This window comes from Podarcis melisellensis (genome assembly GCF_964234715.1).
Source record: "Podarcis melisellensis genome assembly, chromosome: 9".
Classification (NCBI taxonomy): Eukaryota; Metazoa; Chordata; class Lepidosauria; order Squamata; family Lacertidae; genus Podarcis; species Podarcis melisellensis.
In genome coordinates, this window is record NC_138541.1 from 13,175,657 (window position 1) to 13,203,551 (window position 27,895).

The 27,895-nt window shown below is 45.4% G+C and overlaps 1 protein-coding gene across 1 annotated transcript; it reads right to left on the reverse strand.

Annotated features, from left to right (window-relative positions):
* Positions 1 to 282: 282 nt before the first annotated feature.
* On the reverse strand, positions 283 to 27,893 carry HPSE (heparanase). The gene is made up of 12 exons (XM_081925522.1): positions 27,606 to 27,893; positions 19,501 to 19,646; positions 16,497 to 16,622; positions 12,970 to 13,140; positions 11,706 to 11,877; positions 11,237 to 11,284; positions 10,367 to 10,460; positions 10,134 to 10,240; positions 7,649 to 7,763; positions 4,771 to 4,889; positions 3,215 to 3,361; positions 283 to 1,104 (listed from the first exon to the last, which is right to left on the reverse strand). The coding sequence occupies exons 1-12, from the start codon at positions 27,809 to 27,811 to the stop codon at positions 945 to 947; spliced, it is 1,611 nt and encodes a 536-aa protein (XP_081781648.1). The 5' UTR covers positions 27,812 to 27,893; the 3' UTR covers positions 283 to 944.
* Positions 27,894 to 27,895: the final 2 nt, after the last annotated feature.

Genomic DNA, 27,895 nt, shown 5'->3' on the forward strand with positions numbered 1-27,895 from the left:
CACTCAAATGGTCCATTTCCCTGTTTATCCTCAGGTGCTCAAAGGGTTGTTGTTGGCATCCGTCTGCCTCTGGAGATAATGGAAGAGTCTCACCTTTGGGAAGAAAGTCAAACTGTTGGAGCAGCACTTGGTACAGCACTTGGTAGGGCTGTGAAGAGTGATATGGTCTTTTATTGCAGGTGGAGCAGATGGAAGGCATCTGGTTGCCTTGCTGTAGGTGCACCATAGCGTCTCTCTACTGGGAGAAGTCACACTTCTCTGAAGTCTCTCAGCCCCACTCACCTCACAGAGTGTTTGTTGTGGGGGAGGAAGGGAAAGGAGATTGTTAGCCGCTTTGAGACTCCTTCAGGTAGTGATAAAGTGGGATATCAAATCCAAACTCTTCTTCTTCTTCTTCTACACGCCTCCCAGAGGTCATTCCTTCTCTGACCACTGCTATGGATGCACAACCTGACTGTCTGTCTCCAGGCACTGCGATTGCCTGCAAAGTATTCCCACACGGTGGGGTTGATGTTGCCAGCCTTCGTGCCATGTTTGCAGACATCTTTGTGACACAGAGTTGGGCTGCCAACAGACCTAGTGCCTGAAGCCAACTCCCTGTGCACCACCATCTTGCCATCTTCCATTCTATGTACATGACCAAGCCAGTGTAGACGTCGCTGAGAACCTACGCCACGAATTTTGCGACTTGCTGTCTGACATCCATCCTCTTTGCATCTCTAACTGCCATCCCTCCTTAAGCAGAGCTTTCGTTCTTGGGAAAACAGTGGCTGAAACAAAGTTCTTAGGTAAATGTTACAGGTGGAAAGTTGAAATAAAAACGGGAGCCAGGATGGAGGGATATTCCCCTTCACTCTTCACTTGCTTTGTTTCTGCCACCAAAATATGAATGTCTTGACACCACGTTGGCCACCAACTCGATTTTGGGAACGTGAGCTAAGTTGCTAGATGCAAGCCCTCACCTTGGCATTCCTTACTACATAGAATCCATATGAAAAAGCTGGAAGTGCAAGCCGGCTTCCTGGACTGAGAGGCTTTTCCCTGAGAGTGGGCAATATTTCATCATCCAACATTTTTAAGACATGACCATTCAGCTGCACGGATCTGCGAGAGGAAAGAATGTATATTTTAGACACAAAATTTGTCCTCCTCAGACAATAAACCTGGTTAAGGTTTTGTTGCATTTGTTTTCAAGAGACCATTTTAAAACAAAGACAATTCTGTGATACAAAATGGTATCTCTAACAGATGAAGTTTTAAAATGTATTTTTTAATTATTTCATGAGAACGGCTTTAAATAACAGGGAACTCTACCATCTATGTATATTTCAGAGCGTTATGTTGCCTTTGTGTGTGTGTTACACAAAGAGCTTCAATCCCTTTTGAATATGCTATTTTTCTGTGTGCTTGTTTTTAATGCACAAGAGAAGTATTTATAACGTGAATAAGCTTTCCGGCCAACGTAAGTCCATAGTGCACATGTAACACCATGTAAAGCAAGCCTTCTGCGTGGAAACATCCTCACTGTTCAAGCTGAATGCTCTCTTCAAGAAAAGGGAAAACCCATGTGTTTCCAGAAAAGTGGATCTGAATGCTAAAAATAAGTTTGGCAGACACTGTCTGGCTGTCATTCCTGGCCAGCTGAAAGTTGGATCTGATCAGGGAACTGGAGCTCCCAAGCTTACAGGATGCAGCTTCACTTACGAGTTCATAGAGGGACAGATCATTATCATAAATTGAGGAAATGTCCATATGGATCAGGAAGAAATGCGGGCAGAATTCTTGGGAACTGGCTTCCCAGTTTTTGAGATGAAACACAATTTCTGAGAAGTGACTTGACTTCCTTCCTAGCTGCAATGCTTTTAAGGTGGAAAGGATTTCCTTAGTACTTGGGACCCGAAACCTACAAATGTAATCCTGATCCTGTCGTTTCTAAGAACAAAATTATAATAAGTTTATTGCATTAAAAATGAACAATCTGCCTGCTGTTTTGAATGACAATCTTTTGTCAAATCTTGAACACTGTTTCAAGAAATAGAAGTCATTTTCAAGCTGAAGATTAAGGGCTGTGAATGTCCTAGAATCACAGAATTGTAGAGTTGGAAGGGACCCTGAGGGTCATCTAGTCCAACCCTCTGCGATGCAGGAATCTTTTGCTGAATGTGGGACTCGAACCCATAGCCTTGAGACTAAAAGTCAGAAATGTGGACTGTGAACACATGACTGGTTGAAGCACATTGTTAATGTGTGGTTACAGAATGAAGAGCGAAGTAATTGCTATGCAAAATGATGTTACATGACACTTAGATTGGTTAGCCTGGCAGACTGTGAGATGTATTCAAAGCCCCAATTACTCAGGCATAGTGAAGATTACTGTGTGAGGCAGTCTATACCTCTTTCGTTTCACCTCCTGTGCAGGTGTTGTGGGGTGGGAAGAGCCATAGGCATCGCCTTGAGCTTCTTGGAATGATTGCTTCAGGAAACTCTGGCTGTGTACACACTATAGCTTTAGAGCACATTTGAAGCACATTTCCTCTCCCTCAAATAATTCTGGGTACTGCGGTGTGTTAAGGGCTGCTGGGAACTATAACTTTGTGAGGGGAAAACTACAGTTCCCAGAATTCTTTGAAGCGTGCGTGTGCTTCAAAGGTATTATGCCAGAGGTAGGTAACCTAAGGCCCGGGGGCCGGATGTGGCCCAATTGCCTTTTCAATCCGGCCCGCGGACGGTCCGGGAATCAGCATGTTTTGACATGAGTAGAATGTGTGCTTTTATTTAAAATGCACCTCTGGGTTATTTGTGGGGCCTGCCTGGTGTTTTGACATGAGTAGAATGTGTGCTTTTATTTAAAATGCATCTCTGGGTTATTTGTGGGGCATAGGAATTCATTCATTATTTTCTTCTTCAAAATATAGTCTGGCCTACCACATGGTCTGAGGGACGATGTACCGGCCCATGGCTGAAAAAGGTTGCTGACCCCTGTATTATGTGGACACAGCCTAACAAAAGTTTCCCAATCGAGGTACCTCATTTGTCCAGTATCTACAAATCGAAGAGTTGGGTACATGGGGTTAAAAGAAATTGCTAAGACCTTTTAGATCCTGAACAACATTTGAAAGGGAATGAAAAGGGTCTCCTCTGAAAATCCCAAGTTTTTAAAGCTCCTATTAAACAAATAATATTTAGAAAGGCAAGGAAATTCGGAACTGCTTACTTGGAAAGTATGCTGTCTTCTCCGTGAGGCAGTAAAAGATATTCATCTATTTGCCTGCTGGAGAAGGAAGAAGGCAACTGCAAGTGTTTTGTGCTGTTATAGAGGTTCAAGGCAAATAAGGTGATATCCCCTTCTCTGTACTTTGGGCTGGAAAGAAAACATGAAGCAGCCTGTTAAAAGAGTATACTAGATAATATATAATATACACTCCAACATTCCTCAGATGAAAATAAGGGCATTCTGTTTGACATGAGCGTTTCCTCCTGGTGAAGTACAAAAGTTGTTATTTGTTTGTTTAATTTGTGTACCGTCCTATAACCTGCAGGTCTCAAACGTTATCAGAGGAAATGCACAACTGCAGTATTTTAAGCGCAGAAATCTTTGTATTTATGTTTTTCATTTAGAGAAGTCTGAAGGGGAAAGAAAACCCCAAACCAATAAATACAACCAGCCAGTGCCATTTTTTCTAGAAAAAGAGGTGTAGGAACTCACTGTGAACACCTCCCTTGTTCTCTTATAATGGCAACAGCACTCAATTTCGGCCTCTCTCAGGGCACCGTATTGCAAAAGATTACAAAGTCTGCCTCTGCCAAGGGGCTGGGTTAGGAGGCGCCACACTCGGAGCAAAATGCATAGGGCAGGGCAAACTCCATTCTCCATCCATGGGGACACTCTGGGTGAGCAATGTGTGGGGCCGTACTGCGCACACGTTTCCTGCCATAGTGACAGGCGTTTTGCTAGCATCTGCTAAAAATTGCCCCTGCGAGTTACCAGGATCCTAGCCTAGAAAAGCATTTGCAAAGCGAGGATTCCTAACTCCTTTTGGAATTTGGGGAGAGAGTTTATGTGTCTTTGCTGCCATCTTTTCATTCTGCCCCATTTTTCTTTATCTACGCTTGACATGTACAAAGTTTCAGATTCTTTGGTGCAATTGCACTAGTGTGTTTTGCTGCACCAGAGCTAGTGTACCAAAGCCCTTGCACCTTTTCCAAGCCGTGTCTCCCCTTTGGTGAAAGTACAAAATTGGGTTACTTTTCCAAAAGGTCTTCAGAGTCTACACGGCCTAGGACCCTCGTACCTACGGGACTGCCTCTCCCGATATGCCCTACAGAGGACCTTAAGGTCCATAAATTGCAACAGCCTAGAGGTCCCAGGCCCTAAGGAAGTCAGATTAGCCTCAACCAGAGCCAGGGCCTTTTCATCACTGGCTCCAGCCTGGTGGAACGCCCTGCCTCATGAGACCAGGGCCCTGCAGGATCTGATTTCTTTCCGCAGGGCCTGTAAGACAGAGTTGTTCCACCTGGCCTTTGGCTTAGAATCAACTTGATCCCCTCCCCCTCTTTCTTTTTTCCTTTCTCCTCCTGTGATGAGGCTGCATTTTAATGTTTTAATTGTTTTAATGTTGTATTTTAATCTTGTTTTTTAAGTTGTATTTCAATCAACTTGTTTTTATTATTGGTTGTTAGCTGCCTTGAGCCCGGTCTTGACTGGGGAGGGCGGGGTATAAATAAAATTTATTATTATTATTATTATTAGGCATTTGGCTGAATACTTACTGGTGCTCATTTGTACAGTGAAGATACACTCGAAGCCTCCTTGGGTCCTCGCCTGACAGGTTGACGTGCAGGACTTTGGCGCCCACTAGTTTCTTATATACCAGAGAAAGCCAATAATCCTATTTACATGGGAAAAGAAGACAGCTTTTGTGCATAGCAAAAACATGTTAAAGAAACGTAACCAGCAAAGAGTTGGTGGATAAGCAGGAGTGAGATGGAATCAAACACACAGAAGGCAATTCACCCTTATCCTTTTCCTCTTCCTATCATTTATTTTAAACTGCTTTGAAATTTGATTTTAAATTGCCGTGACCTGACTGCCTCGAGACCTTATGGTGAAAGGCAGTTAAGAAATTGAAAAAATAATAATGGTAATTATCAGTGGGATTATTTTATTTTATTTTATTTTTGAAGCAAAATAGATGTCAGCATGCACCGTGCCCACCCAATCCCGCCGTCGCTGCTTGCCACCCATCCACTCCCTCCTTGCACCTTTGCGGCTTCCTCTGCCGAGGTAAATGTACTGCTATCGACACAAGATAATATCACCAAGGCAACTATCTGTAAACAAACAATAGACGCCCATAAAAATGGCCCATACTTTTCCCAATGTCCCATTACTATTCCATGTATCTGATGAGGGTTTTTTTATTAAAAAGTTATGTTAAAAAACTGGGGTCGTCTTATACACTGATAGTGCGTGGGGGAACGTGGGATTGGTTGCTACCGTGAGCCGGAGATTGTCAGCGGCTATTGGGCGTGTTATTGGTGGCTGCGGCAAGGGCGGGTGTTGATTGGCTGTTGCTGTGGCAATTTGGCGGGCGATTGGCAGCTTCTGCTGGCGAGGGGACAGAGTCAACAACTCTAGGCTATCCCCCCAAATAAAGCTCAACAACTCTGCCCCCCCCAAACCTCAGCAACTCTGGGCAATCTCGCCCCCTTTTTCTTACTTTTGGAGTCCCCCAAAATAGGGGGCGTCTTATACATGAGAGCTTGTTATCCACAGAAAAATACAGTAGCTTCTTTCCCAAATAGGTTTTATCTTAAACAACAGCAAACACAGTAAATAAAGAGATTACTTGTAATAAATATATCAGTGGCTCAGTGCTCATTTCTTCTCTTTCCAAAATAGATTTTATGTTGGGACAACTGTAAATGCAGTAATGAAGAGTCTACTTGTGATATACAGTGGTACCTCTGGTTACATACTTAATTCATTCCAGAGGTCCGTTCTTAACCTGAAACTGTTCTTAACCTAGAATGATAGAATCATAGAATCATAGAGTTGGAAGAGACCACAAGGGCCATCGAGTCCAACCCCCTGCCAAGCAGGAAACACCATCAGAGCACTCCTGACATGGTTGTCAAGCCTCTGCTTAAAGACCTCCAAAGAAGGAGACTCCACCACACTCCTTGGCAGCAAATTCCACTGTCAAACAGCTCTTACTGTCAGGAAGTTCTTCCTAATGTTTAGGTGGAATCTTCTTTCTTGTAGTTTGGATCCATTGCTCCGTGTCCGCTTCTCTGGAGCAGCAGAAAACAACCTTTCTCCCTCCTCTATGTGACATCCTTTTATATATTTGAACATGGCTATCATATCACCCCTTAACCTCCCCTTCTCCAGGCTAAACATGCCCAGCTCCCTTAGCCGTTCCTCATAAGGCATCGTTTCCAGGCCTTTGATCATTTTGGTTGCCCTCCTCTGGACACGTTCCAGTTTGTCAGTGTCCTTCTTGAACTGTGGTGCCCAGAACTGGACACAGTACTCCAGGTGAGGTCTGACCAGAGCAGAATACAGTGGCACTATTACTTCCCTTGATCTAGATGCTATACTCCTATTGATGCAGCCCAGAATTGAACCTGAAGCACCACTTTAGCTAGTGGGGCCTCCTGCTGCTGCTGTGCCACCATCGCACGATTTCTGTTCTCATCCTGAAGCAAAGTTCTTAACCCGAGGTACTATTTCTGGGTTAGCGGAGTCTGTAACCTGAAGCGTATGTAACCTGAAACGTATGTAACCCGAGGTACCACTGTACCAGTGATTCAGTGCTCTGACGTTTCGTTGCTGAAGAGCTTAGTCATTGAGCTTTGTAGTAAATAATATACAAGTGAAGACCATATGTAAACAACTTAAACCACAGAAAGAGGGAGGAGCATAGAAAGAGGACGATATCCTTCAGTTTGCTAAACCTCCTTGACAGATGCTTCTCCCAATGGAAAAATGCAGATGGGAACAGATATACCCCTGCTTTTAGTCGTTTACATACTGTCTACACACTGTTACAAACGTATTTACTGTGTTTGCTATTGTTTAAGATAAAACCTATTTGGGAAAGAAGCTACTTTTGCCATTTTTATGGACGTTTATCGTTTGTTTACAGATACTTGCCTTGGTGGTATTATCTTGTGTCGATTGCAGGAGTCATTGTATCCTCACCCTGTTCATTGTTTTATTCATTGTTCATTGTTGGTGCTGACATTTAAAGCCCTAAACGGCCTCGGTCCAGTATACCTGAAGGAGCGACTCCAGCCCCATCGTTCTGCCCAGACACTGAGGTCCAGCGCTGAGGGCCTTCTGGCGGTTCCCTCGCTGCAAGAAGCCAAGTTACAGGGAACCAGGCAGAGGGCCTTCTCGGTAGTGGCGCCCGCCCTGTGGAATCACCTCCCACCAGATGTCAAAGAGAAAAACAACTACCAGACTTTTAGAAGACATCTGAAGGCAGCCCTGTTTAGGGAAGCTTTTAATGTTTAATAGGTTACTGTATTTTAATTTTCTGTTGGAAGCCGCCCAGAGTGGCTGGGGAAACCCAGCCAGATGGGTGAGGTATAAATAATAAATTATTATTATTATTATATTTATTATTAGAGGTATACGTACTGGCAAAGGTTCAAAGCTGGCGTTCACCAGATGATAGCTTCCCGCTCCAAACAAAACCTGTCTCATCACCACGTCAATGCCCAGTTTGGCAGACAGACCAAGTTTGTCCAGCCACCTGCGTAACAAAAGTAGGGGGGGGGCGGAGAGCAAGAAATAAAGAAAACTTCAATTAAAGCAACCTGAAAAGAATTGGGAGTGGCATCTGTTCTAACTAAAGAGGTGTGATGTTTTGTACTACGTGCAAGGCAAAAACAAGAGCTGATTCAAACATCAGAAGTGTTGCTTAAAAAAAAATACATTCAATAGTTATAAGGTCAGAAAAGGCAGGTGTTCTTTCTAACAGCATTGTAACCATGACCTTTAATAAGTAGTTGAGAGGAGCAGAGAGAACGCTGTGAAAAAGCATTCTCAGTTCTTGGCAGGGACATGAGAGGTCCTTAAATTGAAGTGCCTGTCCTTCAATACAGAATTTCACAGCAGTATGCAGACCCACAGCTCCCAAATTCCCTTAGTGTGGTTTTTTTCCCATAAGAGAAACAAAACATGATGAGATATCTAAGCAGACCTGCTTCTGTTACAGTCACCTTATGAAACTTTCTCAGTTGCACAGAGTTCTTCAACATTCTGTGATCAGAAGTCCTGGGTAACACAAAAGCTTGATTCCTCATACAGGAGGATGAATGGGCTCCACAACAGGGGGGATTTGGGTTTGGTCTTAAATAAAACAAGCCCTGGTATCTAATTCATCTCCTTTCTGATTCACCATATGGCATGGTGAGTTTCTAGAAGCTGCCAGATGTTGCCGGTCGATGCCAACATTAGGGAACCTCCAGAATGTCAGTGTTTTGTGAGAGAGATTCAAGCTAGGGAACTTGGGTGAAAAGAAACTGACTTTTTGTGGTTAGGGAAGTGATTGGGAAATGCACGGAAAAGGAGTGGGCAAGGAGAAGAGCCATGTAAACAAATCTGGTTGGATTCAGGATGAACGCTCATGGTTGTACAGTGGTACCTCGCAAGACGAATGCCTCGGAAGACGAAAAACTCGCAAGATGAAAGAGTTTTTCGTTTTTTGAGTTGCTTCGCAAGACGATTTCCCCTATGGGCTAGCTTCGCAAGACGAAACATCTTGCGAGTTTGTTTCCTTTTTCTTAAAACCGTTAATACCAGGGTGCATCCGTGCTTCGCAAGACGAAAAATCCGCAAGACGAAGAAACTCGCAGAACGAATTAATTTCGTCTTGCGAGGTACCACTGTACAGGCAACAACCAATTGGCACCTAATTGTGCACACGCGCTTGGCACCGGACCTGGAAAAGACTCTAAAACACCACTAAAGAGTGGAGCTGGGGAGGGACAGAATGTTTTCTGTGGTTCCCACTGATGTGTTGGGGGGTTGTGCAAGCAGATCAGGACATAAGAGGAGCCTGCTGGCTTAGACCACTGGCTCATCTGGTCTAGCATCGTGTTCTCACAGTGGCCAACCGGATGCCTCTGGGAAGCCTAAAAGCAGAACCTGAGCACAAGAGCCCTTTCTCCTCTTGTGGTTTCCAGCAACTGGTACTCAGAAACATTACTGCCTCTAGCTATAGAGGCAGAACATAGCCACCATAGCTACTAGACATGGATAGCTTTATGGGCATCAATGATCACAACAGCTTCTCCTGTTTGATCAAAGGAAGGGCTTCTAGAGCATTGGTAGAGAAATCCGCTCCACTGGTTGCGGTGGACCACATGGCCACCCACTCCCCACCGGGGGATCCCGGTCATGTCAGAGCCCGGCCAGCCAATCCGCTGGCCGGGGGGCGTGGCCGGGACCGTTTAAATCAGAGGCGCGAGCTCTTACTCAATCACCCTCCCTCCCTCCCTATTTTGCAGGTTTTAAGCACTGGCCTTGCTAGTGACCTTGGTTGGTCACCGTTGAGGGGCCTGGCAGGAATTTTTTCACTTGGCAAATTGGCATTGGCCATGTGGTTTTCACCTACTTCGTAGCAATCGTCACAGCTTTGTTAGGGTTGCGGTTAGGCAGTGTTTGACCTTGTGATGGGGGAGGGGAGGTGTGGCCATCACCTGCCCCACCAAGCTTAAGGGTATTCCATTAAAGGAATCCAGGGGGGTTGATCTTGTCCGAAGCCTGGGTCAAGAGCTAGGGCCATGACACGACCCCAACGGGAACACCAGGGGGAGCTTGAGTTGGTCTGCATCGACAGGGCTCCCCCTTCCAGTGGTTTACCCTTACCGGACTTCCTGCGCATCAGGCAGGAGTCAGATATAGTTGGATCCATTCAGTGCCTAAGCCAATACCGCTCACATTCTGTAATCAATAAAGTTGTGGCCAAATTTGCCCAATAACATAAACCTAATATCCGTGCCCTTGTGTGTGTTATTTCCCAACGTGGGGGTGGCTACGGGGTCATGACACACAACAGGATCCCGGTATTCCACAGAAGGAAAGCAGAGCTCGTAGGAATGTATATTATTGTACTTACATAAAACCAGCGAGATACGTATTGGACAGCTGAGGAGCACCCCCTCCGTAGGCTGAACTAGTCTCTCCCAGCCAAACTTTCTTGCCTGGGACAGTGTCATCAACAAGCTAGAGAATGTGAAATTGAAGTATAGAAAAGTGAATCAATACAGGGACTTGAGCCTGGGAAATCAGCAACTTTAAATTAGGAGGAATAGATGAGCTGTCCAGCCACCCACACAGATTCCCGATTACCTGGAGTTCTTCTTGTACGGCTGTGATGAAAGTGTCCAGCACATCAGGGCTCAGGAAATCCTCTCTGGTAGCAGTTCGGCCATTCAGATAATAGCTGCGAAATCGAGACATTTGACGTAAGTCTACCCATAATTTACACTGGTGCTGGAAAAGGCTCTTGTGTTGAGACAAGAAGTCCAGCACAATTTGGGTGCTTAAGTCCTTCTATTAGAGATCACCCAGAAGAGAGCTGTTAGGTGTCCATTTTGTTACAGAATACCAAATGACCTCAACAAGAAGTCGGGCATTTAATGTCACGGTGGAACACTCTCCTAGCAGAGAAGTGACAGGCACCCTTGCTTTTTGACTTTAAGGCATCTGCCATGGATGCTTTAGCTGAGATTCCTGCATTGCAGAGAGTGGACAAGATGAGCCATAGGATTCCTTCCAATTCTTTGAGTCTATTTTAAGATACCTTCTTGAGTAGCCAGTCATTTCGATGATTGTTCTGTACCGCTTTTAATGGTTTTTTATGTTTTAATACACTAGCCTAATATTTTGTGAGGGCAGCATATACATACTTTTAGAAACAAACAAAACCAAAATGGTTTTCCTCCTGGTTTTCTTCATATTTTCTCTGCAGTTATCATCGACTTAATATTTCTCTGAACTAGGCGTATGTTAGGAAAAGCCCTGCTGCATCAGGCAAAGCAGCCATTTTGTCCAGCATCTTGCTCTCAAAATGGCCAGCCAGATTCCCTCATGGACAGTTCCCCCCAAAAGACCTGAGCACAACAGCACTGTTCCCACCCGCAGTTTCTGGTAAATGTTTTAACACATGCTGCTGTAATGCTTGGGTAACAAGTTGCTGAATAGGAACTCAGTACTTACTGATGCCATGTGACAGAATCAATTACTTTTCCTCCTGATTTCAGGAAGCTGCAAAACAACAAGGGTTAAATTTACTACCTCCTCTGCTTTTCCTCAAATTCTAAGGGAGCTAAAAAACTGTGGGAACTGTAATCCAGCAAAACAGACATTGGAACATATAAATTTAGGAAGCTGCCTTAGAATGAGTAGCTATACTCCGTATTATACTTTTTAGACATCCAGCTCAGTATTGGGTCTGTGGTTTTGCTGCTCTGCTCTACTGCAACCTTGTCCATTTTGTCTCATAAGCAACATTTTATCTAAACTGCAAAGAAAATTGCACCCTGCCCAGGCCCAGCGATCTCAATCGGGATTAAGGCAACAAACCATGGCTAAAGCCAACAATGGTTATTTGTTATGTTCTGCAGTGGGGCAGAATATCACATTGTTGATCTATCAAGTCAAATGATGCTGGTGTTTTTATTTTTACCTCCTTAGCAACTTCTGAGTGTGCTTCCGAGGTTGACCTACATCAGGCCCATAGAGCTTGGCATTTCTGTAGCTGCTGTAGCTGTCCAACAGCTGACGTAGTTGTATGAAGTCCTGTCCTAGCTGGGAGCCATCGATATAAATGCCAGACTTCTTCCTGAAGCTGTTGGGCTCTGTAGAAAGTGTAAACATCCTTAGATGGCTCTCAAAGCTGTGTGACTCATTCAGAATTTGCACAGTGGCAGTAATCAACCAGAAGTACAAAATGTTAAATATCAAACTTTACTATTCCGAAGGAACACTTGGAACTAAAGATATGTGAGACTCAGCTTTATTTAAGGGGTAAGGCGGTATCTCAGATTACCTGAGCATCTAAACGGATTTCCCCCTTTCTTTCACTGAATTGCTTTCCATTAAACCAGAACTTTCCAAACTGTGTGTTGAGAAACATTAATGTGTCCTCCCAGGGCTAGAAATGGGTTAGTTTAACCTCCGGTTTGCTAGTAAAACTGAATTACAGTGTCGCAAAATGATGCCGAGACCATATAATGCCAGTTCTTAAAGACTTACATTGGCTCCCAGTACGTTTCCAAGTACAATTCAAAGTGTTGGTGCTGACCTTTAAAGCCCTAAATGGCTTTGGTCCAGTATACCTGAAGGAGCGCCTCCACCCCCATCGTTCTGCGCTGAGATCCAGCGCTGAGGGCCTTCTGGCAGTTCCCTCACTATGAGAAGTGAAGCTACACCCGCCCTGTGGAACGCTCTACCATCAGATGTCAAGGAAATAAACAACTATCTGACTTTTAGAAGACATCTGAAGGCAGCCCTGCTTGGGGAAGTTTTTAATGTTTGATGTTTTATCACTTTTTAATTAATATTCTGTTGGAGCTGCCCAGCGTGGCTGGGGAAACCCAGCCAGATGGGTGGTATATAAATAAATAGATGGTGATGATTATGCATTGTCTAAAAAGCGTATCACCAACATGAAATGTTTGGAAAGCTCTGCATTAAACATTCCAAAGCAATGTAACAATTTATTTTGTTGCTGCTGCTGTCTTCTGTCCTGAAGGCATCACTTCAAAAAGCTGTGAGGGGTGCATAAAAGCAATGTGTTGAAAAAAATAAAATCCTTGACATGGCATGTGATTTTGCAGAGCTGAATTTAGGGAAGAGGGGCTTATGGGTTTTCTTCCCTCTCCCACTTTGCCCCCCCATATGCATTTATACACTGCCAACACAAGAGCACACTCAGATCTGAGACCTACCATTCCCAAGTTCCCAATCCATGTCATAATTCTGGGATTCAGTGTAATTCAAAATCAGCTGGGCGTTTGAGCTATCCCACTGGTTGCCTCTCCTTAGCAAAGCGTTGAGTCCAAAGATCAGGTGCAGATTGGCGCAGCGAGCAAAGTCGTACAGAATATCCACTGTACTTCCTGTGAGCAGGTGGGAAAATAAGGACAAAAGGTCATGTTACGAGGAGGAAATCCAAGGGAAAAAATCCCCCCCCCTCCCCGGAATCCTAGGTCAGAAAAATCATCTCACTGGAGAAGGTCCACCAGCGAAGATGGATCACAGAATCATAAAAATGTAGAGTTCGAAGGGACCTACAGTGGCTGCTCAAAATTGCACGAACCACAGCCACACATTTTTCTTATCTTCTAGTTTGGCCCAAGTTCGCACTGTCTGAAAGAGCATATAACAAATGTGTGGAAGCGGCAACTGCAAAGTTTGTTATATACAGTTGTGAAAAGAATATTAATGCAGAGGGTTACACGTTGTAAAGTTTAATTGCAGTACAGAGTCCAGAAAAAAACATTTGTAATTTTCTGCTTGTTATTCTTTTTTCTCTTAAAAAAGAATATATTTTCTTGCAGATTGGGGGAGACCCCCATTACCTAGAAATTACCGTATTTTTTGCTCTATAAGACTCACTTTTTCCCTCCTAAAAAGTAAGGGGAAATGTGTGTGCGTCTTATGGAGTGAATGCAGGCTGCACAGCTATCCCAGAAGCCAGAACAGCAAGAGGGATCGCTGCTTTCACTGCGCCGCAGCGATCCCTCTTGCTGTTCTGGCTTCTGAGATTCAGAATATTTTTTTCTTGTTTTCCTCCTCCAAAAACTAGGTGCGTCTTGTGGTCTGGTGCGTCTTATAGAGTGAAAAATACAGTAATAAATTGTAGGATTTCTGATTATGTGGAGTATTGAAGGGAAGATTGCAGGCCAATGGGAAAACATAGGCTAAGCTTTCTTTTCAAGCCAGGGCTTCTCCTGGGATTGAGATGTTAACATGACAAAAGCTGTTGATTCCTGTCAGGGAACTGCCATCGGAGCCAGAGGCGGAGGGAAGGCTCCAGAGCGATGCCGGAGAGGGTCCCAGCAGGGAGAGAGGCAGCCCATCTGCTGGGGAAGGAAATCAGCGTAGCACCAGTTGGGAAGGGGGGCAGAAGGGGGAATCGGCGAGGGGGCTCCAGGACTCTTCACCAGAGACCAGTGGGGAGAGCACGGGTACTCCGCTGCCCACACCCTCCCTGCGCAGAAGACTTCCGCGCAGGAAGAGTAGGAGGAGACTTGGAGTCAAAGAACTTCTTTGCTGGAAGAAGTTCAAGAAACACCCACTGACGGATTCTGCCAGCGACTGTGACAGCCACGAGTGAAAGGCTGTCCAGAGAGAAAGGGTTCAACCCGGCAACCTAGCCAGGAGTGGCGGCAACTTACGCACGAGCAACCCCCTAGAACCATTACAATTCCTCTAAGAGCAGGGTGGCCATCTCTCAAGAGACTGTGATCTACTTTCACAATAAAAATCTGCCAGTGATCTACCCCCGTTTTTTTGGGGGGGGGGGGTTCAGCTCAAAGTTGTTGAACTTTTTTTTAGAGAAGAGAAAACCCCATTTTTAAGGGGTTAAAAAAGGAGCTTTTGGTGGGGGGGCTTCTGTTTTTTTTGGGGGGGGGTTAAAGGCAAAGGACACTCACAAAAAGATCACTATGGATGCAAACAGCAGCACAGAGAAAGGTCCATCTTCCCTTCCAGAGATCGAACAACAATAGAGGGCGGGATGAGGGGGCGGGGCAGGAGTCAGTTTTAGCGACACTAAGGAAAGGGAGCCAGAGATTGACCGTGATCTACCAAAACCTTGCAGGGATTTACCAGTAGATCACGATTGACCTGTTGGACATTCCTCCTCTAAGAGGAATTATTGGTCCTGGACAGTCAGAGGTTGCCACATTGATGGGTTTGAAATGTCAGAAAAAGCGTGTTTTTAGTAAGGTGTGCTGGGAAGAAGGGAGAGAGAGAAAGACTGGGATCCATCTTGGGCTGGCTGGCTGAAGGGCGGCTGGAGTGCTGCCTTTGACGCCAGGGCTGCACTGCTGTGGGGAACAAGCCCCTCTTGAGATGACCACGCTATAAAATCCAGACTCCTTCTATGCAGGCTGAAGGTGTAAAGAGGTGAATTAACCATATTTCTTAAAATAATGACAGTCTCGGCTGTGTCTCAATTCTCCAAAGGAACACAGACCCTAGGTGAGTGCCTGCAACCACCTGGGTTCTTGCTACCGCTTGGCAGAAAGTAGAGGTGGCACCTAACCCATGTAACAATATTATATTGGTGGCAAAAATGCTTTCTACACCTCTTGTTCCTGGAGAGACAAAGAGGACAGACTTGCCAGAGTGTCTGCCCACCTCTGGATTTTAATTTGTGGGCCTGGGAGAGATTCAGAACATTTCATCCTCTCATAATTTCCACTGCAGTGAAAGACTGGCAGTCCGTGTCTGGCAATTCAAGAAGATGCTCCCATTAGATTCAGAAGACACCTCTGGACCTTAAATTGAGGCTCACACAACAAAAAATAATATTTAGAATATACTGGACCCCATTATGGTTGTTTAAAAAAGGGCTATCTAAGGTTATCTCCCTGTTGGAGATGCAATAGGGATAATGGTTCTCTAAAACATGTTTTTTTCATTGTCCAATGTTGAAAGATTTTTGGCAGAAGGTAACTGAAACTATCAACAGAACTGTATGAAACAACCTTACATTTACAGAGCAAAATATCCTCTTGAATTACATACCCAGCACATGGAACCTTACAAAAGGACAATGTGAGTGGACTCTCTGTGCCCTTACCACAGCAAAAAGACTGATACTGATGAATTGGAAAAATAAAAATGTGGCTCCCTTCTACGATTGGATTGAAGACTTATACAAACTCACAACATATGAACAACTTGCGTACAAAAGGCAGACTTGCCATGGACAAATTCAATGATATTTGGAATCCGTTCTTACAAATACTGTAATAGGCTAAGGTCTGGTGAAGCCCAATAACAACTTTGTGAAATATACAGTTTTGGGTTTCCCCACCTTCCCCCTTTATTTTCCCTTCTACACGGCAGTTCGAATCCCCGTGGCAGGGTGAGCTCCCATTGCTCAGTCCCTGCTCCTGCCAACCTAGCAGTTCTAAGGCACAAAGTGCAAGTAGATAAATAGGTACCGCTTTGGCAGGAAGGTAAACAGCGTTTCCGTGCGCTGCTCTGGTTCACCAGAAGCGGCTTAGTCATGCTTGCCACATGACCCGGAAGCTGTACGCCAGCTCCCAAGGCCAATAAAGCGAGATGAGCACCGCAACCCCAGAGTTGGCCACAACTGGACCTAATGGTCAGGGGTCCCTTTAACTTTAAAGGTAAAGGTAATTAGCAGAGCTCATTAAGTTTCCAGACCCCGGTATTTTCAGCAAACAACGAAGAGAGAGACCTTCCAATTAGCACGTGGTGGTTGCAAGCGTCTTACGAGTAATGGTTGTGTTTCGGGGCCTCTTCCTGGATTCCTCCCAGAGGATGACCATTTCCTGGAAAGGCCACTGAGATTGCAGTTGCTCTATGACGCCCATAGGCATGGATCTGAATCCACAGGCATCTGTGGCAGCAGAGAGAGGAGAGAGAAAGAGAACACACAACAGCAATCAACGTTTCAGGGTGATGATCTCACCAGCAGGAACAGTGAACCTTTTGAAGTCCAATAATAATAATAATAATAATAATAATAATAATAATAATAATAATAATAATAATAGTCTATTATTTCCCTTCTCATCTGGCTGGGTTTCCCCAGCCACTTTGGGCGGCTTCCAACAGAATATTAAAATACGATAATCTATTAAACATTAAAAGCTTCCCTAAGCAGGGCTGCCTTCAGATGTCTTCTAAAAGTCTGGTAGTTGTTTTTCTCTTTGACATCTGGTGGGAGGGCGTTCCACAGGGTGGGTGCCACCACCAAGAAGGCCTTCTGGGTCCCTTCCAACTTTACAGTTCTATGAGTTTGTTAAATGCAATTGACTGTAGTTCATTATCCCGATCGTGGATTGGAACGCCGCAATAATGTCAAAAAATTGCAATTTAAAAAACTGATAGATCCATCGACCAAAATCTGATTCTAAACTCATCAAAACTTATTTCAGTTCGCAGTCCTATCCAATATAGACTTTCCCGAATTCTTCAGGGCAAGACCAACCCCTAGCAATGAGTGTCAGTTGCCTGATAGTCTTGGAATGAACCGGCAGCGCTGTCAAGGATCGTGTTAATTTTGCTTTATCTCATGTGCAGAGTGCCTGGGAGAGGCCCTTGCAAAAGACGCCAAGAGGCCCTGTGTAAGAATACAGCACTGTCAGCAGCTCCCAGTGCCTGAAACTGGATGAAATTGACATTTACAGTTAGTATAATAGGACTGCTGACACCCGTCTATGAAAAGCCCGTGCAGAAGTTCTAGAACAGATAATATTTTTTCCCCCACTTGGCCTCACAGATTGATAGCAACCATTAATGCCACTAACAGAGGGAGCCTGGCTTTTGTTGTTTCAGCCAACTCAGGAGAGAGCAGGCTTTCCTGTGCTCCGTTTTCCTTGCGGAAAAGTTGCCTCCCTAATTTCCTAAAGCGAAAGGTGCCAGTTGTCAGGGTAACCTGAAAGCCAAGGCAGGCCTGAGGAGCCTAGGAAGTTGCCTTATACCTGGGTCAGACAAATGGTCCCTCTAGTTCAGTGTTGTCCACTCTGACTGGCAACAGCTCTCCAGGGTTTTAGGTACTGTTAATAGAGAAATCTGAGGGCTCCCTTGGACAGAAAACAAGGACATCAGCCAGGAATGCCAGAGCAAAACAGCAGCCAGTAGGCTTGGTCTTTATTAAAGACTGTTGCAACAGGACTCCCACCTGCCACAAGGTGGAACAAGATGGACGCCCCGAACAAAAGAGAACCCAAACTTTTATTAGCTGCTAATCCCCATGTTACACCCCCCAAAACTACATCACTAATACATCATGGTTACATCATGAAAGGGGAGGTCTGGTGGCAGTAATCTGAGCATCCTGGACGCTGTCCCATGGTTCCCCTTGCCCTCCACCAAACACCCATCAAGTGTAACAAAAGAGATATTTACATTTCCGTGTTTCCCAGCCAAGTTAATCACACCCTTTTGTTTTCATTGGTAAAGGTAAAGGGACCCCTGACCATTAGGTCCAGTCGTGGCCGACTCTGGGGTTGCGGCGCTCATCTCGCTTTATTGGCTGAGGGAGCTGGCGTACAGCTTCCGGGTCATATAGCCAGCATGACAGCCGCTTCTGGCGAACCAGAGCAGCGCATAGAAACGCTGTTTACCTTCCCGTTGGAGCGGTACCTATTTAACTACTTGCACTTTGACGTGCTTTTTAACTGCTAGGTTGGCAGGAGCAGGGACCGAGCAATGGGAGCTCACCCCGTCATGGGGATTCAAACCACCGACCTTCCGATCGGCAAGCCCTAGGCTCTGTGGTTTAGACCACAGCGCCACCCGCGTCCCTTGTCTTCGTCTGGGTTTCTTATTTCTGGAATGGCTACTTGTCTGGCACTCAGGTATCAGGATGCCAGGAATTATCACTCAGGCAGAGGGGCTGCTGAGTAGCTGAGCTCACATGTCTATATGAATTTCTGAAGTTTTCCCAGCGAGCCAGTACATAGATACAGTTATCAGTGAATTGTTACATTTGGTATTGTGCGGCAGAGGCCCTTTGAGTAGATAGGAAGAAACTGTGATGAAGTGTTTTGTGGGGACAAATCACAAAAGTCACAAAAGTGATTGTGCTGATTTTGGTAGTGGGCTGCATGTGCATGATATCTGCTGGAGGGGCAAACACCACCCCTAGATAAAGGTAACGGGACCCCTGACCATTAGGTCCAGTCGTGACGGACTCTGAGGTTGTGGCGCTCATCTCCCTTTATTGGCCGAGGGAGCCGGCGTACAGCTTCTGGGTCATGTGGCCAGCATGACTGAGCCGCTTCTAGTGAACCAGAGCAGCGCACGGAAACGCTGAGTGGTACCTATTTATCTACTTGCACTTTGACGTGCTTTCGAACTGCTAGGTTGGCAGGAGCAGGGACTGAGCAACACGAGCTCACCCCATCGCGGGGATTCAAACCACTGACCTTCTGATCAACAAGTCCTAGGCTCTGTGGTTTAACCCACAGTGCCACCTGAGTCCCAACCCCCCTTAACCCATACATAAATTCCTGCAGCAGTACCTAGCTCTCCTAGCTCTTATGATACCTCCCTCTTGTGTAGAGGCAATACCATTGAGACTGCATAATGGTGTCAACTAGTTTTTATGCTGAATATTCTTCATAATCCATCACTCTTTCATCTCTGAAAATCAAAGGCAAGCATAATTGCTTTTGCCACCCAGTGCCCGTCTGCTTTGACTCTGTGCATGGTGAGACTTACTCATGTGTAAGTGCGCTGCAGCTTGCAACCTTTCGGCTCCAACCTACCTTGTTTAGCCAGCAAATTCTGGCAAACCTCTTCCTCTGCCGTTGGTTTCTCTTCAGGATCAAAGATCAAGAAGTCTGTCTTGGTGCCGCCAAATCTCACGAAGCCAGGAGATAAACCTCTTGCCAATGTGCGCAGTTTTGTAGAGCTGGGAAAGTGAGAACATGGAGAAATTGAAAGGAAACACCTTTTCATCCTGTTGGCTTTGATTCATCATCATCCATTCAGCTCATTCAGTTCATATCAGGCACTTCTAGACTGTGGCAATTTTGGGGTGGGGTTCAATCACAACTTGGTAAATTAAGGCAGTGCAATTCAAGCTGAATTGGAGCTTTCGTGAAACGAACCTGCTTCCCCAAACAATTAGAGTTTTTGTGATAAGGAAAGCGATGGAAAAGCAAGCTGGAAAGTGTAGGATAACACCTAGTTTGACGCAACATCATCTAACCTCCCCACAAACAAATCAGAATAAATGCTCAATAAACAGGCCAACCAGAGATGACCTTATTCTCTGCTCAGTAGTTCCAGAAACTATGTGTGGTACCCAAGTATCAACCTACCCCTCTACAGTCTTGATGCTGCATGTGTAGAATTCAGCTGGGAGTAAGATGGGGACAAAACTGGAATGAGCTGGCTATGCTTGTCATTGCCTCTGGCGCCATCTGCTGTTCGCCTCCCCTTCTTCTACCCTATGGGACCAGTTTCCTCTGTGTTTTAAAGAGCTGGGAGGGGAGATACGCCTGGAGATCCAGTCTTAGATCTCCCACATTGTGTGTGGTTTGGTGCTGAGCAATCTCCTCCGGTCTGAAGTGTTTAATTGAACACGGCTGTTGGAACAGAAAGCGACGAGAACCACTAGGAGGATTTCCTTTGCCAAGCCTGACACAGCAGCGGCCTTTGACTCATCATGTGTTCAACTTTCTTTCTCTTTTGCCTACATGCAATATTTGTAACTCTAAATATAAAGATGGCATACAGACATCTGAGGAGTTTCAAAGCTTGCGCCAGCAATTTAAGCATCACATGAAAGGCTCACTTCAAAGCAAACTTCTTGTGTCTAAGGAAGAGCAACAGAATGCAGACTAGTTTCAAGTTCTCCTGCCTGCTATATTTACTGACAATATACCACTATGGGTTTTTATGTCTTTTAAGCACCACTGCTAAAGATATTTCCTCTCCCCAGGGCTTAACCTGGATCAGGATTCAGCAGAATTCAGCTCCAGAATCTGTTTCCATCACCAGCATCCAGAGTATCTGAAAGAATAACAAGCAATGCCTCTGGGCATGTGTGGAGTGCATTTCCCCTCACTGCCAGGTAACTGCAGCCTGGTCTACTCATTCGGGATTAAGAGCCATGGTTTGCAGGACCTAGGCCTTTTATTTGAACTATATTAGAGATTCTCTAATACTTTGTCATATTAGAGAACCCTTTGACTTTGTCAAAAACTGTTACTGGACTGGAGTATATTAGCGGTGGTGGTGCATTGCATCAGGCATAGCTGTCAACTTTTCCCTTTTCTTGTGAGGAATCCTATTTGGAATAAGGGAATTTCCCCTAAAAAAAGGGAAATGTTGACAGCTATGGCATCAGGTGAGATCTCTCCTGATCCCTATGTGATAGGAATTTTGAGGTCTTAGATATATGTTAAATGTTCATAAAGTGTATCAACCAAGCATGTACATAGATCAGCACAGGAAGACCGACCTGAAACCATTTTTGATTCCCAAACTGACCAAATGTTTTCTCTGCAAGGTCAAAGGAAAATGGAAAAGCCTCCCCATTGTCTTTTCCTTCACAAATCTTGTCTTAAGATATGAACAAGGTGTGAGGCTGTGACCTGGACTCAGGAACTAAGTACTTATCATTACAAAAGATTGGCCAGGCTCCCCAGGCAATCCAATCACATGACCATTAAACAGGTAACCTGTCAGACGAGATAAACAAGTCACTCAGATTTCTGCTGTAGACTGCCTTTTCTGTGATGTAGGTATGATGTTTGTGGGGGGTGTTCTTGGGTTACACCCCTTCTGTGATGTATGTATGATGTATGGAGGGGTGGTCTTGAGCTCCAGGGCAGGGAATTTAAAATGTCTATATAAGGGCAGGCACACCTTTGTTCTGGGTTCCTCCTCCCTCCTGCATGTGGTGAGTGAGGTCCTTGTTGCAACAGATCAATAAAGATCAGGCTTACTAGCTGCTTTGCTTCTCAGTATTCTCTGGTTGGCCTCTGTTATTTTCTCCTACCAATAAGGAACCTACATAAAGGACTCTATATGGGCTGTCGGATACCCCATAAGGGAAAAAGGGCAGGTTTTGTTTACAACACCTACACACAGAAAAAATAGCATATCAAGGACAAAATTTTGCAAGAACCCTTTTTCTAGTTTTCCCTGTTATTTGGATGTTTGAATATTATGCTGAAAATGAATGAAATGCAGCTAAAATATTATGTTCATTTTTCACATGGTCTAGTCCTTCCCCTGCCCACCCCCTAATATTCTTAAAAGGGTCTCTTTTCCAGTCTTCAGAGAGCAGCTGGAAGTGGAGAGGCAGAAAAAGGTCCTCCTTTCCTTCCACTCTGCAGTTTTGATCTGAAATTTTCGGTGCAGTACTGCACCCAGAGCTCAGAAACTGCTCTCGCTAATGAAATTCCTTGTCACAAAATGTGCTTAGAACAGTGGGAGTTTTGAATGCTGCTTGCAACGTTATAAATGAAAAATATATATTTTTCTTTCTTTTGTGGGATCAAGCACAAGGCATCGGATATGCGCCTTTCATCAGCTAAATGGCAAATATGCAGCAGCTCAGCGGCCACCAACAACTTCCTGGTTGGAGCTGATAAAATACCAGAGTTAAATAAAGGACTCGCCTGATACAAGCGATAACAAGTTTGTTTCTTACTCCACTTTTCTTCTGCTTTTGAGAGCCAAGGTTCAAAGGGCGCCCAGCGAAAGAACATGGAAATGAAAACTATATCCATTGTACACGAAGAAATGCTAGGAGGCTGTGTAAAATTGAGGAACAAAGATATAAGGAGTGCACAGATTCATTACATAATATGAAATACAGTTTGACATCTTTGGCGTGTTTCTAGCCCTCAGGATGGTAAACAGGAGCATAATAATCTGTAGCCAATGTTGCAGAAAGGGGTGATCCCCTTAGTCAATACTCAGAGTAGACCCATTAAAATAAAGGAGTTCAAGTTAGCCAAGTCCATTGATTGCAATGGGTATACTCTGAGTATTGTCCCAGTTGGGTAGAACACAATACATGGATATTAGTGATTCTGCCATAGTGGAAATAACAGACTTGGCATATGAATTCTCATAGTATTGAGCTGTATTGTGAGCTGGGATCCTGCAGTTTGTACTCTGTAATTAAACTGGAGACATGTGAGCATATGTGCCAGTTTTGTTCCTGTGTGGTTGGCTTTCATCAGGCTATGCACCCAAAGCCAGTAGCCACTGGTAGCACATGCACAGAAGCTAATCGCTTTAACTCCTTCCTTTTGAATGGAAAAAAACCCCTTTATTTGCTTTTCAGAAGGGGAGCTGTGTTAAATCTCTTGCAGCAAATAATAATAATAATAATAATAATAATAATAATAATAATTTATTTATACCGCACCCACTTGGCTAGGTTTCCTCAGCCAATCTGGGCGGCTCCCAACAGAACATTAAAAACACGGCAAGAGATCAAACATTTAAAACTTCCCTAAACAGGGCTGCCTTCAGATGTCTTCTAAAAGTCAGATAGTTGTTTATTTCCTTGACATCTGATGGGAGGGCGTTCCACAGGGCGGGCGCCAGTGCCATTTCCCCATCACATCATTGACTGTAAAAAATCCAATTATAATGTTTCTAAGTGCATTTTTTTGTGCTGGAGTGACAGAGTGCTTGAATCTTCTTCAGTTGTGCAAACCTAAATTCGCAGCATGTGTTCTTGAATCCCTTCTGCAAAACAGTAACTGTCCGGAAGCACTCAGACAGGTGTCACAACTCTCTTCTAAATGTACTGGTACTTGAAATGTTAAAATGGGAATGCATTTGGAGAACAATACCTGGGTTCCTGTTGGTGAACCAACTGGCTTGGAAATGCCACGTCTTATCTGTGTTCAGCTAGCACAGCAGTGATCTGTCCGGTGTGGCACAGTGGTTAAAATGTCTGACATTTGAGACATAGGATGAAATCCCCATTCAGCAACAAAGCTCAGTGGGAGATCTACCCCACAGGGTTGCTGAGAGGAAAACCATGTTTACTGCACCCTGAATTCCATGAAGAGAAGCCAGGATAAAAAAAAATAAAACAGAGTAAATAAATATCTGTGCTGCCTCTGGCTCTTGTGAATCCTGCAGCCAGGAGATTTCTCTGGTGGTTACCAGGAATGTTTCTTTAAAAATAAAAACCATGGCTTATTTGGCTTTGCATGTATGAAAACCTCCTATCCTGTACTGCTCATGGCTTGAAATTCTGCTCTGGGAAATACAGTAGGGTTGCCATACCTCCGAAATTTCCTGGACATGGCCAGGATTTGGCCATCGGAAACAGTGTCCAGGCAGAAATTGCTTTAATGTCCGGGGAAATCTGGATGTATGGCAACCCATGTCATAAGTGTAAAATTTGGCGATTTTTTTTTTTTAGTGAAAAAGTATTTTCACTTTTTGGAATATGGCAACACTAGAATACAGTGCATCTGCTCCAACCACCACTTTACAATACCCAAATTGCACTGAAGAAGAAGAGTTTGGATTTGATATCCCGCTTTATCACTACCCTAAGGAATCTCAAGGGATGTGGCTGGCACTGTGGGCTAAACCACAGAGCCTAGGACTTGCCGATCAGAAGGTCAGCGGTTCGAATCCCTTCGACGGGGTGAGCTCCCGTTGCTCAGTCCCTGCTCCTGCCAACCTAGCAGTCCAAAAGCACGTCAAAGTGCAAGTAGATAAATAGGTACCACTCCGGCGGGAAGGTAACCGGCGTTTCCGTGCGCTGCTGTGGTTCACCAGAAGTGGCTTAGTCATGCTGGCCACATGACCCAGAAACTGTACTCCGGCTCCCTCGGCCAGTAAAGCAAGATGAGCGCTGCAACCCCAGAGTCGGCCACGACTGGATCTAATGGTTAGAGGTCCCTTTACCTTTACCTTTAAGGAGTCTCAAAGCGGCTGACAATCCCCTTTCCCTTCGTCCCCCACAACAAACACTCTGTGAGGTGAGTGAGGCTGAGAGACTTCAGAGAAGTGTGACTGGCCCAAGGTCACCCAGCAGCTGCATGCGGAGGAGCGGAGACGCGAACCCTGTTCACCAGATTACGAGTATACTGCTCTTAACCACTACACCACACTACAGTATGAATTAATGTGCAAAAAATATTGCAAGTCAACTGAGGACTCTTCCTTTTGAGAGAAAAAAGAGCATGTGATCTTCCTTTTGAGCCTCCAACAATTTGGCGCTCTGCAAGCCAATGTTGACATCCCCAACCCAAATCAGAGGCGGTTTAGCAAGTTGGCCAGGCAGCCCCCAAATCTACACAGTGCTTTTAGCTGGTCCAAGGCTAACTACAGGAAGGTATATAGGCTGCATTTAACAAAAACAACAAAACATGTCTAGATGCATTTAAAAACTGCTGGCTACGTGTAGCAGAAAGAGATGTCAGCTATCTCAGCAGCAAGGGGAAACAGGATTCTCCTGGCATATCTCACCAGCCAAAGCACCCAGAGCGAACCACAGGAAATGTCAAAGCGAAAATGGTCAGATAATTAAGAGTACATTTGCACTCCTTAATCCCAAGGATGCCAACTCATTCATCCTTGCCACCCTACAGCCAGAGGGTAAAGTGGCAACCAGGAAAGGGGGAAAGACTCACAGGGTGAGTCTTATAAAGGAAAACCATGTGCCTATAAAAAGGCCATGGAAGTCAGGGGTGACATGTGCATGATAGAATCCTAGAGTTGGAAGGGATCCTGAGGATCTTCTAGTCCAACCCCCTGCGATGCAGTGTGATAGGAATTTTGAGGTCTTAGATATATGTTAAATGTTCATAAGTGTACCAACCAAGCACGTACATAGATCAGCACAGGAAGACCGACCTGGAACCATTTTTGATTCCCAAACAGACCAAATATTTTCTCTGCAAGATCAAAGGAAAATGGAAAAGCCTCCCCATTGTCTTTTCCTTCACAAATCCTGTCTTGAGGCTGTGACCTGGCTCAGGAACTAAGTCTTTAACATTACAAAAGACTGGCCAGGCTCCCCAGGCAATCCAATCAAGTGACCATTAAACAGGTAACCTGTCAGACGAGATAAACAACGCGCTCAGATTTCTGCTGTAGACCGCCTTTTCTGTGATGTAGGTATGATGTATTTTGATGCAATTATTTTTAAATGGGTTTTAGCAACTGCTGTGATGGCAAGTGTAGGATTCCACATTAATTAACCCTATTTATCTAGTGAGATCTAATGCGCTCTAAGGTTACAATTTACAATCCTAAACTCTGAACCTTTAGGATCAAGGTCCCCAGGCTACATAATAAATATACATCCCTGCCAGCTCAAGGTTGGGTCAGGTCAAGGAGGGGCCCTTCTGAATCCCTGGGGTCACATCAAGTACCCGACCCGACCTGGTTGACTGCTGGCACAAGGCCTGGAGATAGACCTCCAGGTTTATACAGTCATTACTGGGACCTTTCTAAGAAATCCTTTGCTGCCACAGCAAGAAACTGAGAAAGAGGCAAGCATATAGCCCAGGGGTAGGCAACCTAAGGCCCATGCGCCGGATCCGGCCCAATCGCCTTCTCAATCTGGCCCGCGGACGGTCCGGGAATCAGTGTGTTTTTATATGAGTAGAAAGTGTCCTTTTATTTAAAATGCATCTCTGGGTTATTTGTGGGGCATAGGAATTCGTTCTTTTTTTGCCCCAAAATATAGTCCTGCCCCCCACATGGTCTGAGGGATGATGGACCAGCCCACGGCTGGAAACGGTTGCTGGCCCCTGATATAGCCCATTGGAGGCATAGTTTGTAGGCAGAAGAAGAACCTGGAAAAACTGCCACTTCAACAGCACTTGAAATCTTGGCAATGTCTACAATTGAAGGACCAGAGACATCATATTTAAGAAGATGTATTGTTTCTACGGACGCAGGTGGCGCTGTGGGTTAAAGCCTCAGCACCTAGGACTTGCCGATCGAAAGGTCGGCGGTTCGAATCCCTGCGGCGGGGTGCGCTCCCGCTGCTCGGTCCCAGCGCCTGCCAACCTAGCAGTTCGAAAGCACCTCCAGGTGCAAGTAGATAAATAGGGACCGCTTACCAGCGGGAAGGTAAACGGCGTTTCCGTGTGCGGCTCTGGCTCGCCAGAGCAGCGATGTCACGCTGGCCACGTGACCCGGAAGTGTCTCCGGACAGCGCTGGCCCCTGGCCTCTTAAGTGAGATGGGCGCACAACCCCAGAGTCTGTCAAGACTGGCCCGTACGGGCAGGGGTACCTTTACCTTTTACCTTATTGTTTCTACACTGCCATCAGTTTATATGGAATTTTACAGAGTTTCCTAAGTGAAATGGCAAGTTTAGGTCTCTGCCTGCGAGGAGCTTATGTTCTAAATTTGACAGTGGGGTTAGAGACCTTCTGTGCCTCTGATTATATGCAGAGTGCCTTTTAACTCTGAGAAAAACAGCCCCCTCTTCCTAACTAGGAATTACGGGCAAAACCTAGCTAAGAAAGTATTAGCTCGTGGCTGGCATCTTCAGACTTCTATAGCCCTTTAGTTAGAAGTAATTTGGACAAAGCATTTCAAAAAGGGAAGTTTCAGCTCCAGGCAAAAACCAAGCAAGAGATTTTTCAGCTTTGAGACAAGTTTTCACTCTCTCTCTCACACACGCAAAACTTCAGGGGAAACCCAGCTTGGGACTTCCATTTTCACTGACGGGCCCTGCACCGAGCTCCGGCATCTTCATCCGCGGCAAAGCAGGCAGCAGCTCGTCAGGTGCAGCTCTCTCTCCCCCCCCCCCTTCTCCGTTGGTAAACAGCCTTCTCGTAAGGCGCAGCGGGCAAGATCCCGCGCACACCCAAAAAAGGGGGGCGAAACCAGAAAACTGCGAGCCTGGCGTGACCTACCCCAGGAAGGTGATGAATCTGGGATCCGTGGCTAGGTTGGCATCGATGGTGAGAGACAGGAAAAACGGGCTGACCTCCCTGGCCGGCTGCTCGGGCAGCTGAATGCTCAGCACGGCCGCCTCGCTTTGGCCGGGATCCGCCCAGGAGCCCCCGGTCAGCGGAGCCCGGCAGAGAAGCGCCAGGATCAGTCCCAGCAGCGGCAGCATCGTGCGTCCCAGCGCGCGCTTGGAGAGATCGGAAGAAAGGAGATCCTCGCCGGCGCTTGCTCCTCCTGCTGCTATTTCTACTAC

Bases quoted from the DNA above. Each gene is read 5' to 3' on its own strand.
- HPSE (XM_081925522.1), bottom strand. From the start codon at position 27,811: ATGCTGCCGCTGCTGGGACTGATCCTGGCGCTTCTCTGCCGGGCTCCG. The intron at 11,285-11,705 runs GTAAAAATAAAA...GTTGTTTTGCAG, and splicing joins ACTCAGAAGTTGCTAAGGAG to CTTCCTGAAATCAGGAGGAA. The intron at 1,105-3,214 runs GTAAGCAGTTCC...TTCCTCTCGCAG, and splicing joins GAAGACAGCATACTTTCCAA to ATCCGTGCAGCTGAATGGTC.